The 19,171-nt window shown below is 42.0% G+C and overlaps 1 protein-coding gene across 13 annotated transcripts in view; it reads right to left on the minus strand.

The window, feature by feature from the left end:
* Positions 1–19,171, minus strand: part of neo1a (neogenin 1a) — a 72,666-nt gene that overhangs the window by 19,006 nt on the left and 34,489 nt on the right. For 12 of the 13 annotated variants that reach the window (XM_034221024.1, XM_034221015.1, XM_034221014.1 and 9 more), the window contains exons 6-11: positions 9,315–9,549; positions 7,328–7,482; positions 5,026–5,174; positions 3,407–3,545; positions 2,887–2,936; positions 574–718 (exon numbers count right to left, since the gene is read on the minus strand). In XM_034221024.1, the coding sequence (XP_034076915.1) occupies positions 574–718; positions 2,887–2,936; positions 3,407–3,545; positions 5,026–5,174; positions 7,328–7,482; positions 9,315–9,549 (873 nt within the window). The remainder of the gene's footprint in view (positions 1–573; positions 719–2,886; positions 2,937–3,406; positions 3,546–5,025; positions 5,175–7,327; positions 7,483–9,314; positions 9,550–19,171) is intronic. The other variant, XM_034221017.1, reaches the window with a different exon arrangement.

Consider the following 19,171-nt stretch of genomic DNA (forward strand, 5'->3'; position numbering starts at 1 on the left):
AGCCGGCGCTTTAAGAGAGCCGAGCCAAATGATCCGGCTCACTAACGTAAAAAGACAGTATCTATAAGGGACGGCTCAAGTCAAAATTCAAAACAACCCCCCCCCCCCGCTCTCGGGGTGGACGCCCTCTCAGCCCTGGTCTGGCGGAAACACTGGCACAAACCCTCAGTCCTATCATTATTCCTATGACCCTGATCACACCCAGCATCAAACACACTCAGTGGACAGCTCTAAATGCAAGTGTGGACACAGATAACCCCAGATAAAGGAAACATTGTTAACTAGGATGCATTTAAAATGCATTTATATGATATGTGTGAACTGCTCTCCATCTCTGAACAAACATGTAAAGTGCTTGTTGTAACGGGAGCTAACTAGCTTCAATACAAAATACAGTTATAAATGCAACACATTCACAGCAGCTTGCAAAGCTGTTAAACGAGAATTGAGTCAATCAAAAAAAGTTAAAACAACAAATACAAAATGTTGTGAACATGTGAGGGCGATGCTACAGCAGGTAGAGTTTAATTTTCACGTCAGCAACTATAGTTGAGCCAAGCCAGTGTCTATTACCATCAATGATCTTGTTCAGCTGGGTGCCTCCGGTGGTCTCGGCTGCTTCACTCCTACGGGAACCTTTCCGGTATCTGATCTTGTAGCCGGTGATCTCCCCATTCTGGTCACTAAAGGGTGGGGGGTTCCACCGAAGCATGATGCTCTGAAGGAGGAAAAAAAGGTGGATTAAACTTAAACCTGCGTATGTGGAAATGTCTGGTTTTGAGCCTGCAGCTGTGAAGGTGACCTCATTGTTTAGCATCACACCTTCCCACACACACTTTGGCACAGACATTTGTGTAAACGTAACTCTGCAGGTTTACTGTTCTGTTGGCCAGAAACACAAGGTCTCTCCCGCCTCTCCCCTCTCCTCCTGACTGTGGTGCAAATGGGAGGGCCGTGTTAAAACAAACATCCCTCTGAGCAAGGGTGACGCAGCGCAGATTGACGCATTAGGAAGGAATAAACACATGAATAATAGAGGGAGGTGTCCTGATGAGTGGGGTGTGCATGTGTAACTGTCGTCAGGTTAACCCTGCAGAGAGGCAGAGAGAGGAACGCAGGCTGGCGAGCAAACGCTGTCGAGGGATTCATGAATCTGAGCTTTTGTGTGTGTATTTAAAGAGATATGTGGGGGGTAGCCCTGTGTGGGAGAAGAGTTAATTAACGCTTTCTCACTGTCACACTGATGCACAAAAGCCTGAATACATGTGGAGGGCACACACACAGGAGTTCCTCCACAGCCAAGTCAAGGGAGTTGAGCAAATTACATTTGTGTTAAGTGTGTTCAATTATTCCACTTTTGTTCTTACACTTTCAGTCCCAACTCCTCATCTCCCCCTTGTTCTCCATAGTCATGGAAACCTTTTTAATTGACTTCTGGAAAATTCACAGGGAAAAGGTGCAGAAGAAGATCATAAAGACAATGTTCTCGGGTTGCCTTGCAGGGTAAAGATGTGCCGTTCAGCTTGACAAGGCCCAAAGAGGAGGCTGAATAAATAACAAATATTAATTTGTTTTTTTCCCCTTGGTTTCATTTGGCTGGGCGTATCCAAAAAGCGAATTGCATAAATGATTTGCATCTATACACTCGCACCAGGATTGTTGACTTAATGACTGTTTACATTCAGAATTAAACACAATGACAACAAAGAGAAAATATTAGATGAACTAATTTCAATAATGCTTGGGAATAAATGATGCCAGATGTTTGTTTTGCAGCTTTGAAGGGGTTTGTCTGTGTGTAATTGGGAGGGGACAGCTGGACGTACACTAGCCATTCAGAAACACAATCCCTATCGTTCCCACAGAGCGGCTCTTTCTCATTTTTACTTTTAACATTAGCATGAGGGTTTTCTCTCCATTAATCTCAGCTGAGTATCCCTCAGCATGGGTGGCCGGTTCTTGCTCAAGCTGGAAGTGTGTGATAGGATTCTCTACCAGTTTCCTTTTCTAGTTTCAACGACAGTTTTCTGTAATTCTGGTTCTGCATTGAAGGGCTAAAAGCGCTGGCTGCTGCTTTTGTAGCCAATGCATGCAGCTCACAGTTTTCAGCATCTCCTTCACTTCTGTTTGTAATTGCTGTCTCATGTCATGAGTGAGAAACTCTTTAAAAATCAAATGTAATCCATCATTCAAGTGGAAATATACAACAGGCCTGCAGCTCTCTGTCTGAAGATCAAATGGTTGAAGAGATTTCCAGCTGAGGTCAGTTTCCGGTCTGAATCAAGAGCTGTGAAGCCTGAACACTACTCTCCCAAGAAATCTATTGTGAATGTATTTAATTTAACCTAAAAACATGCTAACCAACAGGTTGAAATGGTTGTCACTACGTTAGCTTTGCACCTAGCATCACATTTAGCATAGATTTGTCGGTCAAAAGCCACCAAAACAAATATTTTAGCTGGGAAATGACTGCAGGCCAGATACTGTACAGAGGGAGAGTGATCCAGAGGATAAAACCTTCTGACAGACGGCTCTCCTGCCGATGAGAGGATCGATGAGGGTTCACACTCCATCTTAACCAGCTGGGGCAACAGGCCTGTGACACGGCTGATCACACAGAGAAACAACGGTGTGCTAGCCTTCAGGCTACGTTCTGTATTTGTTCAACTGTGTGTGTGTGTGTGTGTGTGTGTGTGCGTGAGTGTGGATTTTGTGAAGCGGCTGCATACACCGTGGACCGAAGCTCAGTCAAGCTGCAGGCAGTTTAGGTGCATTTTTATGTTGGCATCTGAGGGAGTCTGTACAACATGCGTGAAAGCTTTTAAGACGTCAATAAGAGAAGGGAAAAATCTAGACTGGTTACACGTCATGCAAACTGTGTCTTACTTTTGAGTTCTGAACCTCCAGGGTGAGGTTTTGAGGAGGAGCACTGGGTACTGTGAAACAAAAGAAAACAGAACATTTATTTTCTTCACAGAAACATAGCACACTGAGGGTGAGTATTTTAATTAGCGGGTGATTAACACAAATTCTATTTTTAAATAAGCTGCTTGTCTTTGCCTTATGTGACAGTAAAACAGATACCGTAGGTTGAGTGTTGCTCTGAAAAAAAGCATTCCATTTGAAAGCATCAACTCAGATTCATCATGTTTTCCAAAATTGACAGACTAAAGGATTAATTGATTCATGTAGAACATTATTTGCAGGTGAATTGCTTATAAACTAATTGGTTAATCACAGCACTAATCTACTGAAAATGAACAGTTCACTGTAAAGATGTATCTAGCATACTGCAGATTACTCTAATTTATAGCCATCCATGACATTTTACACACAGACAAGGATGTTAACGTCAATCAGGACATGTCACAAACCAAAGGCAGGCTCTCTTCATTAAGATACTGACCATCAGACAGCGTGCGAACGGCCACATCGTCAGTGGAGACCCCCGGCCCGTGCTTGTTGTTGGCCACCACACGGAAACTGTACTCTGTGTTCTTCTTCAGGCCTGTCATGGTGTAGGACTGAATGTCAACGTCAACGTCCTGAAAGAAAAGGAGGGAGGAAAGAGAAGAAAGTTTGTTTGAATATACTAAAAATATAACAATTTATAAATATGAATTAATACAAATATATCTTCTTAGGTGACTGTGCTAAATAGAACATATGAAGTAAAGTGCTGCAAATAAAGCCAAAACCACACATTCATTTGACTAGTTCTATACCAACAACATTTACAGAATTGTGTAATTTTAGCTTTCAAGTTTGATATTGGCACACACATGAGTAAATAATACCAGTTCCAATAGTTTTAAAAGCCTAGGATGTGGCAAAGCTACACATGTGTTGCCTCCTCCATCATTTCATGACACCAATAACTCAGTTTGTGATTCTGTGTGTTTAAATAACATCCAAGGCAGAGAAACAACTTATGCTCCGTGTGATCAAAACTCTACTTCAGGCCAATTTACATTCGTCTCTCCGCTTGTGACATTTGGAGTAGAAAGGCGGAGACTTGGTGGAAATCGAATCTTGCTTCCGAATCGCTTCAATCACAACCTCTGACCTCGAGGCATATGATCGCTTATGACCACTTCACCCTGGAAGAGGCATCACAGGTTGTCCCTGACTTCCCCCTGTCCTTTAATATTTCATCTCCTTTCAGCACTGTATCTTTCTATCTTCGTCTGTGCTCCGTCCCATTCCTTCACCTCTTTCTTTCCACCCCTCTCTTAATCTCTTGCCTTTTTCACCTCATATCTGGCTCTCTTCTCGAGGGAACTGAAGCGTCATTACTCAGTACGCAGGATGACGTTTCATCCATTATCATATTAAAGGCTTTTTAATGCCTCACTGGCTTGCACACCGCTACTGCTGGGGCTGACTCAATATCTAAGCATCTGGATTCCACTCCTGTGACGGAGTTAGACCTGCAGAGAACAACTCTGTGAATCATATTTCCTTTTTTTTTGCACAATATGCATTTTGTGTGAGATGCATAATCAAGAATGTAGCCAAAAAGCAGTACAAAGAGTCTTTAAGCTAATGATTAGGAACGCCTTACCTCATCACAATTTACATTAGGCAAGGAAGTGAAATTCTTTTTATCTAATGAACCCCGCAAAAGCAAGCAGCAGCTACAGGAAGTACCTCTCCTCTTAGGTACAAGACATGAGACAATGATGTTCACTGAAACTATCCAACTTTTAACAATATGAAATCAATAAAAAGAAGGAAAAACACAAGGAAAAAATGTAATGCAGGAAATACTACACCCGTTTAAAGTCCTTTAAAAAAGTAGTACATTATATCTGAAATGATATCTAGACTTTACATGTTTTATCTGATTTCTGGATTATTTTTATTTATATATTTTTTCCATCAAGCCTTTTATTGTCTTGTTTCTACATCTGTTGTTCTGTGTGCAGCACTTTGTAACTACTCTTTGAAAAGTGTAAAAACGTTGTCTCAGATCCCTTTCTGCTATCACACATTATAGCTGAGTGAGTGAAGACAATTTCCTACCTGTTCGTTGTCAAAGCTTTTGTCTGTGTAGAACACCTTGTAGGTGAGCATCTCTCCGTTGCCAGTGATGGGTTTGTCCCAGCTCAGAGAGACGGAGGTGGGCGTGTTGGACACCGCCTGCAGGTTCGGAGCAGGACCGGGCACTTGAACTGAAGCAGGAGAGCAGAGATTAGAAAACATGACAATTGTGTTTTGTTTTATCTTGAGCCCTCTCCATTTTTCTAAGCATTTTTATGCATCTGGAAAACAGGAGCTCAATTTAGCATGTCCATTTGTTGCTGCCAGAAACACATTCTTGGCTCCTCTAAAGCCTCATTTCCCTGTGTGAGCTAGAGCTGAGACCAAGACGGCTCAGAGGAGAGCGATTCCCTCCGGACTGGGCTGACATGTAGATTTTCTTGTTATTGCCATGACAAACAAACTGAAGGTGCGCCTCAACAAAAACATCAATGTGCATCTCGCATTACACCAACATTTGCCTCAGGCTAATATTCAGTACGCTTGACTGTTTATCTAACTACGTGTAGTTATTCAAAATAAGGGGCAGGATTAGACAGAGATTGAGTTATAACTTGTCTGTGTATCAGTTATATGTCTTGTGAAATAAATAGAAAAGGGCAGATATGTAAATCTTGTTGAGGAATGTGGTTCAACATCTTAAAGTAGAGGCTTTAAACTTGGCACTGTGTTAATTTATATCTTTTAAACTTTTTAAAGGATCTGACATCTTAAAAAAACTAATGAGAACACAAACATTAACGTTAATGTCTCAGATTTCTTTACTTCCACTTAGATTAGGGGAGTGTGAATTAAACTACTCGGCTATTATTCCTACACTGTGGTAAATCTAAACACTTTTAAATTATAGCAGACCATTAGCACTTTAACATCCAAGCAAATATCTTATTTAATTTCCAGTTTGCTGGCAGATAGAGCTCTATCACGTCCCTAAAAGGTTGTGACATGCTGCTACCACCAAGAAGTACCTAAAATGTGAGAAACATACAGATATGATGGTCAAAATCAAACAAGATATAAAACATGTAAGAGTTAATTTGGCTAGTTTAAAAGGTAAAAAGTCATCTTTGTTTTTCGGTAGTTTAATTGTCCTAACCCAATAATAATGTAAGGAGGATGAGAATCAACCTCGTAAGCAGCTGGTTCCAGTACTGCAGAGAAACTCGGAGAGTATATGGACAGTGGTGTCATTTCTTGTTGTCTTTGTACTGTCCCAAATTAGATTTTAAATTAAACATTGACTATAAGGTTAAAGTCACACAGAAAGAGATATGTGTCTGTACCTTAAATATCTGATATTGAAGACAGAAGCTCCCCTTTGTGTGGGTTTGAGTGTGTCTGTGTGTGTGTGTGTGTGTATCAAGTTTCTGTGGAGAGGTGACACGGTGCAGCTGCAGAGATGTGTGCACACACCTGGCACTCAGGTGCAGGTCAAGAGTTTAAGCTCCCATTCGTAGCATGTTCTCACACTAAAAGTGCACGCACACGACAGAGATATACTGCCCAGGTACAGCCCGCCCTCACTGCTATCCCCACGGGTGTCTAGGCATTAACGTGCAGTGTGTGTGTGTGCATCTGTGTGTCGATCCGTCCGCCCTCCAACCAAGGACACAGGTAGAGTAACGGCAGCTGACCTACAAAGTGACAGTGACTGAGCTGCGGCTGAGCCCAGAGGTGGGGGACGTCCACCCTGACAGTGTGCTGGGAAACCCCCTTTACAGCACTTTTAAATGTGGGTGAAACAGCAGCAGCCATGGGAAGGATTACACACCCAGACACAAAGAGAAAAGAAGAACCACTTCGCCCCCTCTCTCCTCAAGAACTTGTGTGTGTCCTCCACTTTAAACATCCTAATGAGCTTCTGTACAGCATCTCTGTGCAGACCGGCAGAGGAAAGTGTTTCAGATAAAAGACTGGAATACTAATTTCAAACATTCCCTGCTCAGGTAGGCCTGGTTCAAAGCAACACACACACAGGGATTATAGTAAATGTTGGGGCTTGAATATGAAGAGGCTTATGAAAACGCTGTATTCCTCTGGTGTGGGTGGTCTGCCTTAACACACAACACCAAACAGCCTCTATGTGACTGCCCGTGTGTGTGTGGTGTTGCTGTATCCGAGTGAATATTTGTTTGTATGAATGTTTATTTGCACATTTGTGAGCTTCGTTTGAGTGCATCCTGTTTGCATCAGTGTGCCAGTGTGAGCATGTTCCCAACCAACTGCCTTTATGTTTATGTTTCCTGTTTACTGAACACATATAAATGACCGTGTGTGTCTTTACCTTCAGCCTGGGTGGCCACTTTGAGCGCTGCAGAGCTCTCTCCCTGCCCGTTGCTGTTATGGGCCACAACCCTGAAGCGATATTTGGAGTCTGGCATGAGGTTCTGGATGGTGACCTGCATCTCCCCGGGGCGGCTGGTATTCACTACCCGCTCCCTGACACACACACACACACACACACACACACACACACACACACACACACACACACACACACACACACACACACACACACACACACACACACACACACACACACACACACACACACACACACACACACACACACACACACACACACACACACACACACACACACACACACACGAACATTTTAACTTGTGAATTCATACATTTAAGAGTGTAAAAAAACACATTTTAAGTTTACAAATGAATAGTGTTGGGTACTAAATGAATGATATAATCTTTGATTGTATTTAAAAGCAAATCCTTAGACTTGGTAAGCAGAAAACAGCTAATGTTTGATAAATGACTCATTGTTCTGGCCATTAACTAATCAATCAAGTAATTGAATAATGATGAGCATATTAGCACTCATCTGTCTCTACAGCAGAAACCATTTGTTTGTTTGAGGCAAATGGCACATGTGGTTAGTGTAAACATTATTTGTACCATCCATGTATCCGGATAGATACTTATATATGCATTTACATCTGTAACTGTAGCTCAGAGTAAACACTTCTTATGTATTAGGCAGAGTTCCCGTTAGCCGGTAATTACCGGACTACGACCGGTAAAATATGCTGAAGACCGGCAAATCTAAATCTCTCCGGTCAAAGTGTCCGTTCAAAATAATTTCCGTTTAGCGCAATACCACATCAGTTGCGCCACTTGCGCCATTTATGTGACAGACAAAAGAGTATGTGACAGACAAGAATAGTCAATTCTAATGTCTAACACATAATGTGGAGAAAGAGATGTCCTGTATGGGTTGATTGTGCGTTGATCTGTTGGTAATGCCTCAGGGTTCCGGTGGGCATGTAAACAAATGCATAATGCTGCGCTATACTTTGTGGCCTCACCCAGTTGCATAGCGACACTTATTGTGTAGGTGTCTGTTGATAAGCAGCTAGTCATATCATTAGCTAGAGATCTGATCGATATGGACATAAACGCGAGTGAAGTCTAATCTGACGGGAGAGAGAGATCAGCTGCTGCTGACGAGTCGACACGCAGCTCTGCATAATCACATGCAGCGGTGAGCGGAACAAAACACACACCAGGTTAGAATATCACACGTAGCTATTTTACCTCTCAAACTACCGTAACTAGTTATATGTTTAGTTTTACTGTCGGGTCACTCATTACTGATCCGCGAGCTGCATGATACTGACAGGCTGTCAGGAGAGGGAGAGCGCTCCGTTTATTATTCCCGTGTTGTTGTAAGTTACTGTTCACTTTTGAATAATGTAGTTAATCTACTATAATTAGTTTAATATTGAATCATATCAATTTGTTTTAAAGCTCAATAAATAACAAAGACCTTTGACCGGCATTTTTCTCATTTTGTCTGGAAGATTTAAACTTTAACGGACATGTTGACCGGCGAATACATATTCTAACGGGAACTCTGGTATTAGGCCACTTCTGAGAATGACTTACAGCCATTGCATAGGGAAAACATAAAACGTAGCCAAAATGCTGAAGAGTAATTGTGGAAAATCCTCTCAGCTTCTTTAATTTCCTCCTGAATCATACACAGTAAATCCTCTCCACAAGACGCTGGGGGAAATTATCACAGAGCTGCTTAAAAAGAGTGTTTGGACTGAATTGTTTTGTTTATACTTGAATGTAAAAAAAGGTAATCCTTTGAGGAAGGAAGTTTGTTTTTAATTAATTAACATTTACTGCTATGATAAGTGCTTTAATTAGGCATTTCCAGAGTGGTCTGAGTGCCCTGCCGACTGCAGCAGTAATGTGTGTATTAGTACCCTCCTGGCAGTACTACAGTTTAGTGTGTGTACTACCTGCTGGTGCCCTCCTGGCTGTAGAACACAGAGTAGGTTAACTCGTCTCCGTGAGGTTCGGCTGGCGGGCGCCAGGTCAGCTTGATGAAGCGAGTGGAGACCAGCGAAGCCACAACGTCTCGAGGGGCGGAGGGGGAGGGCCCCGCTGGACCGGCTACACCTCCGGAGCCTGGCGTTACATGGTCAGTAGTGTTAGGAGTCAGTGAAGGGGGGGGGAAAGAGGGCAGGGCTACATCTTTGGGTTTGGAGGAGGAGGGTAGAGGGAGGTTTGGGTGCAGCGAGACAGGGAGGGGCAGGAGAGAGTGGCAGTGTGGGAGTGGGTGAGAGAAAAGTCACGCAGAGGTGCCCGAAAAGGAACGGGTCGAGGAGAGGAAAGGGGTTGAAATGGAAATGACAGTGAAACGAAAGAAAGGAAGGAAACAAAAAAAGAAGAAAAAACAAAATAACAACAACGTAACAAAAACTGCCTTTTGGCGTGACAAGGAACCACAGAAATAAAACACTTCTACTACACTCACACAGCTGACAAATAAAGCACAATACAAGGGGGACTACACATGCAGATCTACACACAGCTCTCTAATGTAAGGGTAGTGTGAGCAGAACATAGCGTTAAACATTTAATTCTAAAAAGACGGCTTTTCCGCCAATCATTTGTGATTAAAAATGATTGGTTAGCAAGTTTTGGGTAGCATTTATAACTAAAAACTGGCATACACAGGTAGAGTTTGTATGAATGGGACAAAGACACCTTCCAAATGCACACAAGAAAACCATATGTTCAGGGAATTAAACATATTTTTTCAGACACAGTAAAACAACTCAAGTCTAACAATAAAGTTTATTCTGAAGTCTAAATTCTCTCAACTAACACCCCAGATGATATTTTTTATACACTTTTCCCGCCACATTCCACAGGCTAGCCACAGAAATGTTTGTGATTTCATTTGGTGGTTGTTTTATTTTGGAGGAACAATCTGCGGTCAGACTGAGCCAGATCTGCTTTCCATTTGCCTGGCAAGTGGGCGAAACGAAAGCATACGGAAAGAATGTCAGTCTGTATGACATTTCTATTTGTTGCGGGTCAAGGAAATTGACAGGAGGGCAAGGCTAAAATACAGAAAAGGAGCAGGAAAAGTGCAGTGTGCAAACGGTGTATTATTATTGGTGAAATTGTTTTGAAAAGCAAAGTGACCGCTGGCCTATTTGTCTGTCGTTGCAAGTGAGCTAACCACTAACCCAGCTCTCAATATTTGTTTACATTTCAAATTCCCAGATCACTGACTTCTGTGATTGGAGTGATATGAAGCAATTGCTGCTATTTTGGTCCACGTACACTTTTTCCCTTGCCATTGCGCACACACTGATCAATAACGCAAACCTCTGAAGGAGTGTTACTTTTATATTAATGTTACAGTGTTCGTTTCTATATAAGTTTACGTGTGTGTGTGTGTGTTTTCAAGTGCAGTCTTTGGCAAATGACACCTTTTGAGTTGTGTTGGCTCTGTACTTCAGCACCTTGCATTTGAAATCAAACAATGATTTATGAGGTAAAGGTGCTGACTATAATATTTCATTTCAGATTATTTGACACAAACCTAAAACAAAATCAATTCCTCTTTTATGACGTTTGGTTGCAAAGTCGATGTTTGGCAGAGGCTACAGCAGATATGAGCAGACACTCAATATCTCCAGGCCGCCTTCAGTCAGGTTTTGGCAAGCAGGAATCAGATGGATTGATTCAGGTGACTGATGGCCAGTCGAGATTATTCCACAGGTTGGCAAACACTTTTAATGCCTTGTCTATATTTTTTGTAGGAAAAGGTTGGGCGATTAATGTTCATAAAGGGATAGGACTAGTTACCCAACAACCTAAAACAACCTTAAAGCTGGACGTCAACACTCAACCTCAAAGCTACTGATTCATAACAAATCCAATTAGCTGGAATTGAGCCAAAAACTGAGGAAAACATATAATTGCCCTAATACTCTTTGACTGCCGTGTAAATTACCAGATGCTGAACCATTATCCTCATTCAACAAACACACACACACACACACACACACACACACACACACACACACACACACACACACACACACACACACACACACACAACACACACACACACACACACACACACACACACACACACACACACACACACACACACACACACACACACACACACACACACACACACACACACACACACACACACACAGGATTACACAGCAGATACTGTCACAAATTACTATTGGAGACTAATTTCCAGACAAAATAAACACATAAAACACGTTAAAACACTATCAAAACAAACAAATGAAACGCTAAATGTAATGTTGGGAATGGTCTACACAGAAAGGAAATAAGGGTGAAAGATCAAGAAAATAAATACAGTATCAAAAATGCAGTCAAAATATTTGACTGCATTTGCTGCTAAACTGAGGAATAGCAGACCAAAACACAGACGTTGAAATGACCGACCGACTGACTTTCTTACCGACTTAATAACACAATAAAGGCATGTGATATTATAGTTTGTAGTTGCAGCTGCAGAATAATGCATTTAGACCTCCATGTAAAACATTTATCTTGGTGGTCAGTAAAAAGACGAGATAAAACACACAGGAAATCAGCTTGGCAACTCTAAAGTTAAGGTTCCTTGAAATTGCTACTATACAATACTATACAAGAAGGACGGGATCCCATGTGTGCAAATGGAGTTTATTTTAGTTTAGCGTATTCTGGAGTAGAGCCACCGCTTGTTGACTGAGACAAAGGAATGAAGGCATGACAGAAGTGGAGCCAAGCTTTCAGACATGTATGTGCAGACACATTTAGAAAGAAAACCTCCACTTTGGCTTTGTTCCGAAAGGCGTACAGAACTGTAATACAGGAGGCATTTTAGAGAAACACAAATATAAAGTGGGGCTGTGGAAGAAAAAGGTTTCACAGTTGGGTAAAGCAATAAGGAATACAGCAGTTCAGTTAAAAATGGTCCTGAAATCAGTGAAGATGTAGAAATATAGTATAGCCTGATGAGAAATGCATTGTGGGATAGGCAAAGGGTCATTAGATGTAGTTTCTATCTTTATACACCTTGTCAGCTGTAGGTAATTGACATGCGGGGCAGTTTTCGGTGTCCTTCTGACAATCTGTCTTGTACTTGCATGCCTAAAACTGTTACTGTAAGAAGGCGTCAGCCTCCCACTGCCTCTGCCAAGCTCTTTTCATAGCTGATTAATAGTGCCATTAGTCTCTGTGCCAGAGGTAATGAATGGCTGGCATTAAGGCTTAACGAGGAAGGTTACTCTAGATCTGCATAATAAATCTGGGAAACCAATACGCAAAACAGTCAAGACAAAGACATGCATAGCAAAGCATTCGTCTTAATATTCACCGGAAGCAAGAGCAAATTAAAATAATTAGAGTAGCACTAAAGTTCTGATTAAAGCCTCATAACTTTTATCTTGCTAACTCCAGCAATCCTCCCCAGAGTTTAGCTGTAAAGTTACGCCAAGCAGTTTTTTTATCATCTGGTCTGAGTGTAAAGATAAGAGAGCCTACCTCAGTGGCTGAGACTATACACCTCCACCAAGAGAGCAGAAATCTATTGAATGCAGATATCTGCCAGAAGCACCCACAACGCTGTAACTACAGATATCCTTTTTCAGAGGGAATTCAGCAGGCCATGCCAGGCTCTTGCTAAATGGATTTCCTCAGAACTAGTTTCCATGCCTAATGTGGTTCAGTAATGATGACTGGATAGGAGACAGATCCTGCACAATGCTAATGGTCCATTACTGAGTCACCACTTGTATCTGCCTTAGAAAATAATAAAGGAAGAATGAACAATGTACTGCAAAAGCCTGGACAGAGCCCTCAGAAAACCAACAAAAAAGCTGGCTGTCGATTAAGTCTCTTTCTGCTTCATCCGAACGTGCCACGGTCGCACGAGGAGAACATGTGGGGAGCATATCTCTGGGCTTGCGGTTGAAATACATCAAAGGTGATTTCTTCTGAAGAAACACGAAACAGCATAGAGACATTCTTTGTTTAAATGTATAGGTAATGTAAGCATTGCCACTTCTCACGTAAATGTGGTGGAAATCGGCTGCCTTCTCAGAACGACTGCTGACAACCATAGATGCACTCCCTCTACAATCTTGTTATTCTCGCTCTCTTCCTAGATAAGAATGGAAAGATGAGCAAGCCTGACAGCTCATGACATTTGAGCGGCTTCTTAACGCGCCGACAAAAGAAACTGATTCAGAAAAAGAAGACAAATGTTTCAAGTGGAGACAGAGAGATGTGAAGAGAGAGATGGTGGAGGTTGTTTTTGTTACTCTTGAGTTTCTTGTCGGAAAACAATAATAAGCTACATTTTGGCCACCATTTTCAACACTTACAAAGTACTTAACAAACAATACTACAATCAATAAAAAAAACCTTTATAGAAACAATAAAAAGCAATACATTAATCCACAAGGGGAGATAATAACACCCTGCTAATTTCACCATAGCAGGTGAGAGATTTGACTTTTGGACCCTTACATCACCTTATCGCTGGAGGGGGCTGAGATAGAGTATCAGATAGGAGGAGCATATCAGTTACTGCTGCACACGCTCTCTCGCTAAGATAATCAGAGACAGTCGGGATTAAAGTCCAACACGAACCTCACAAAGGCTAAAAGCAACAATGAAAGAAAAAGAAAATATTTGAGTCACAGACTGTTTCTCCAAAGAAGTGAAACAGGATCCCTCCACATTCCTCCGTATCACTTTCTAGGGCACATTCACCATCATCGAAAACATGTTTGAAATCTGTAATGTTCCCCGGGCGAGAAATAAGCTTTTATTAATTAAAAGAAATACATGGCAATCCCAAAAATGAATGTTCTCCTCATTAGGTCTTGAGTGGTTGAAATATTTTTCTGGAACAACTTATCTGTGATGAAGATGCTGGTGGTGGGGCCAGAGGGGACACATCAAAGTCAGACAAATTAGGAGAAATTACTTTGATGGATCGGCACTGGTAAGGTCATGTACAGAATATTGAAAAATGGGACATTAAGCTTTTGATGTTACCGCCAGTTAATGCTGCTGCAAAAGTGTGGAAATCAACATTCTGATTATAAAAAAAGACTATCTCAGCTTCTCTGCCTGAGCACACGCCATGAACGCGGTTATAAAAGGTTTGGAGTGGGTCACAGATGTCTTTACGTCTCCACACTCCCTAAACACTCCTGTGGTGGCAGAGACAAAGTGTGGAGAGAGAGAGGACCCATCTGATAGATCTGGGCCTCCTGGATGCCATGTGGTGACGCAGCAAATGCTTTAGTAGGATGGAGGGGGTTGTTTGTACTTCCAAGGATGGTCCATCCATCTATCAGGCGGCTAAAACCTCTGAAAGCCTGTGTGTGTTCTCCTTTATCGACTAGGAAAGCTGTCTCTTTGAAACCCTGAAGTGATTTCCTCTTAAATGCCAGAGTCTGTTCAATGTTACATATATCTTGCTCTTCATATCCAAAATCAACATTCTCTAATTCCCTGTGGGCCTACAGAAACAAGAAAAAGGCATTTGTATGGGCTATATTTTTGGACGGGATGATGGTATGGCTGTGTTTGCATTCACTCTTGGCCCTCTAGCAATTGACTTTCTGGTAACTTCGTTTTAATAAAAAAAAGAGACAATTCCTGCTCTGGGTTCTCAAAATGAACATAGAGCAGAGGGGTTTGAAATGTGCGGGAATGTGTCAAATCAACGGAAAAAACCTTAGAGGATCCACAGATCTCGTAGGGGAAAACGAGCGTCCCTATTTGGAAATGACGGCAGTAATTGAATGGGGTCGGAAGATAAATAATTAATCATCCGCTGTGTTTACATCCAGCGTCCCTTCACGATCAAACACATGTACACACTTGATCCGTGGGCCACTGGTGAGTTAATTTGGGTGTGATTGCTTTGTTTCCCTGAAGGCCTTGCTTTAACACGCACACACTCGCAGAAACATGCAACATCATGAGGACAACAGCTGCTTGCCAGGACTCTGTATGCAAATGAGGATGTGCGACTATGGTATACAATGTAACCCCCCCTTTCCTTTCCTTTCCTTTCCACTTTGACGATTCTGCATCACATGCTCCAAATGCTGGGCGTCTTGGGCTCTCCTTTCAAGCAGATCAAAACAGCCAGTGATGCTGCACGTCTCCTGAGGACTGGGCCACCAATGCCCAGGACTGGAAACAAGATTTTTTTCTTCTGCACCTCCTGCCTTTGTGTCTTATTACCTTGGAGGAACACAAACACACTTCAACCTTTGCCAGGGGAACACAGCAAGCTTGGAATTAAGTAATTGATTTCAGTGAAAGCCCTGTGGTTGTGTGTATACATGCACTTGCCACATTTTGAGTATAAATTGAGTGGAGCTGAACAAGCAGCAAAAGGGCTGAAAAGGTCAAATAGTATGTTTGCAGAAGTGGGGGCAGCGGCACCACCCATGGGAGACTTGATAACAAACAGGCCAGCTAATCAGACTGCTACCAATAAAGCAGCCTCACTGGGTTCGACCCACTGAGAAGCGGCTATCACACGGCGCGAGCAGGCCGTGGGATGTCCACGTCCCGCAGTGATGTTACTCACTAGTCTACTTTTAGCTTGTGGAAACTAGGAGGCTCATGGAGACAAGGGGGGGGCGGCTGCTAACATGAAAGATAAAAGCTCCAGCTTTGGTGGCGCCGCTCACAGTGGTCAGCTGCCTGCAGCTAAGGGAAGGGTGTGAAGGGAAAGTGATGTTTTTGTGCCATGTGGTACTTCCAATTACTGCACCCAGAGGAGTGGCCACGTCCAAAAACATCACAACGGCATCCTGGATGAGTGTGTGTTGGAGGTGGTTGCTGTTATATTGTAGAAAGGGCACGTGTTATTAGTGGGGTGTGTAAAACAGACTGTCAGGGAAAGGCAGATCCCTCACACATACGTACGCAGTACACAGTATACAACTGGTGTTGATAACAAGTGTGACCTTCACAAAAACAGCACTGACGCAGGCACTAAAGGCTACGTTTGAACCTTTTTTTACTTTCCTTTGCAAAACAACAGCAAAATAGGGACCAATAACATTTGCAGTTAGCACTTAGGCGACAGACCATTAATAAATAAGGCTAAGCCTTTCACCACGGTCGAATAAATACAACCCATAGAAAAGTTTAGCCAGAGCTGTGAGTCTGGACACACACACACACACACACACACACACACACACACACACACACAAAACACAAACACACACAAAACACAAACACTTCGCCATCACTCGTCGAATAAACTGCAATTTGGTGATGGCTGATTTCAGCTCTTCACAATCAATTAAGGCTACAATCCCTTTGATCAGTGCCCTACAGCCCCCAGTGGGGAACACACTCACTAATCACTATTCATGCACACTAAAGACATTCTGTATTTGTATTTCAGTTAAGACACTGCATGCACATTTCAGGACTTTATCCCCTAATTTGAATTTCAATATATTTTGCTATGAGGAAAATTCTATTTAGTGGAATATATTCACATTTACATATAATTAATATTCTCCACCAACTGCTACTGATTAGTTTGTTGTATTCCTCTTTGATTACCACAAGCTTTTGTAAATATAACTACAATCTTCTAAATAAAACAACATTATCATATTTGTTCCAAATCAACCTTATCGCACCAATAGCAAATAATACTCAAGACTGTCAGTTAAGACATGTCACTAAGATGCTTAGAGCACCCGCAGCTAAAATGTTGCTGTTGAAGAAAAGGTAATTTTTGTGTTAATTGAGGTTTTTTTTTTTATGGAAAAGGATTAGTGGAGCTAGTTTTTATTAAATGCAATTTTATCCCCCAGTTGCACTTTATGAGTTTACAAAAGCCTTTCGCTTTTAGACTCCTTATCTCTGTTTTTGCTGCATCACGCTTAAAGGGATGTTCATTATAATATAAATGTTGACTTTTGGAAATTGCAATTTTGAAAATAAACACAAACTGCAGCTCGAAAAAATGACCATAAAGCTAAATTAACACCGCAGGATGCAGCCACGTATTCCTGTCAGTCATTGTATACACCCCCAAACTGTGTGTATGCGGTCACTGGTATATGACCGAGATACAGTACGGAACAAAGCCAGTCAAGGCTGGAGAGAGCAGCCTTGACATAATGATTGACGGTTTGAACGAACAATGGAAAACTATTTAATGAAATCATGAATTGAATATGATTAATTTGTGCCCCTGTGACGTCATCACCAAGGGAATCACAATACCGTAAAAGAAAAGTAAACATACGTGTGTGCAATGATGTGTATCCCAGTAGCACATGACACGTTGTCTAACTGTCACTTTGTGGTACTGGTGCCTGCTGTATGTAACCTTATGACGCAGCAGAGATGGAGCGTCAACCCTGCGCTGACACATTCACATGCTCTCAACATTACACATTCACTCCTGCTGGCCCCGCCATGACCCTGCGAGCAGATGATGGCGCACACCGTATTCCCCGAAGTGGGCCTGAGCTTTTATTCAGTGTGGGTAGTCTGGCTGGAGGGAAGGGGTCTTTTAGCAGCCTATTCTCACTTCTTGATTTGAACAGGGAATAGCAGTGGCGCTCAGATTTAGCGGGACCATTCCCTTTCGGTGGCTTGTCTGTCTCAAAATGTGTTTTGATGTTTTGTTTTGTTGCTGCTCTGCCATCCCAAACTGTTTCTTTGTCTTTCAATCCTGATCTAGTTACATATTATATTATATGGAATAATAATAAAATGGAATCCTTTTCCCGAAACCAGCAAGGGGCGCTGCTACAGTAAAGCCCTCTGACAGCAGTACGGGGGCAGAAGAGGCCTCCTTTAAAGTCACTTTCTCTATTCTTACTTTTGATATTAGATGGGAAAAACATCAACATGTATTTCTACATAAAACCCTTCTTCTTGTGAGTCTGCACGCAGCGACAACAAGAGATTGATGTGGCTGTGTTCTTGTCTCTCATGTGTACCAGTGGTCCATGAGGAAATAATTACTGCTTGTGTTGAAACAGTTCCAATATTTCAGCGCCTGTTTGTTTTGCTAATTTGCTCCAGATCTCAGTTCTGTTAGTAATGCATCTCTCTTAAGGTTTCGAAAAACATTTTGAACATTATATGGAAGGGTTTGGTGTCAGCAGAAATGCTTCTCGCAACCAGGCCTACAACATCTTTGTCTGGGGTGTGTTCAGTGTCTGTGGTCTATTTAATGTTTTTCAAAACCGAGTTGAGAAGCATCGTTTATGTAGATTTTCATAATATAGTTATTAGACTGACAAAGATGACTTCATGTTTATTTAATTAGTTTCTCTTTACAGGCAAGGTAAACTTCCACTTCATTTGTTTTTTTTATACTTTGTAAATCTAAATTAAGCTTGAGTGGGTTTTCTTGACTCTTGGATCCTTTCTGAAAGTATAATCTTTTTTAAAAAGGTGTTAACTTTCTCAGCCCAGATCAAAGGGAATGCGAGTCACAGCCTGTCTCCCTTTTTGGTTGCTAATGGCAGCGCCAAGTTATCTGAACATGCTGTCAGAGTCTTTTGGTCTTCGTGTCATTTCACTGGGAGGTCTAGTGCCTGCTGTAATTAATTGATTCACTAATGAAGTTACGGTATGTTCGATGCTCTAAATAACCCTTCCAGTATCTGCCTGTCTCTTTGTCAAGCTGCAGCGTTGGGGACAGCACACATGTCAGTGGTTTATCATGCCAGCCCTCCTGATGCCTGAACTCATAAATACACAGAGTGATGGAGGGAGACACAGCGAGCACTCAGGCAGTGATGAGGCATCT

The sequence above is a fragment of the Gymnodraco acuticeps genome, unplaced genomic scaffold (assembly GCF_902827175.1).
Source record: "Gymnodraco acuticeps unplaced genomic scaffold, fGymAcu1.1, whole genome shotgun sequence".
Lineage (NCBI taxonomy): Eukaryota > Metazoa > Chordata > Actinopteri > Perciformes > Bathydraconidae > Gymnodraco > Gymnodraco acuticeps.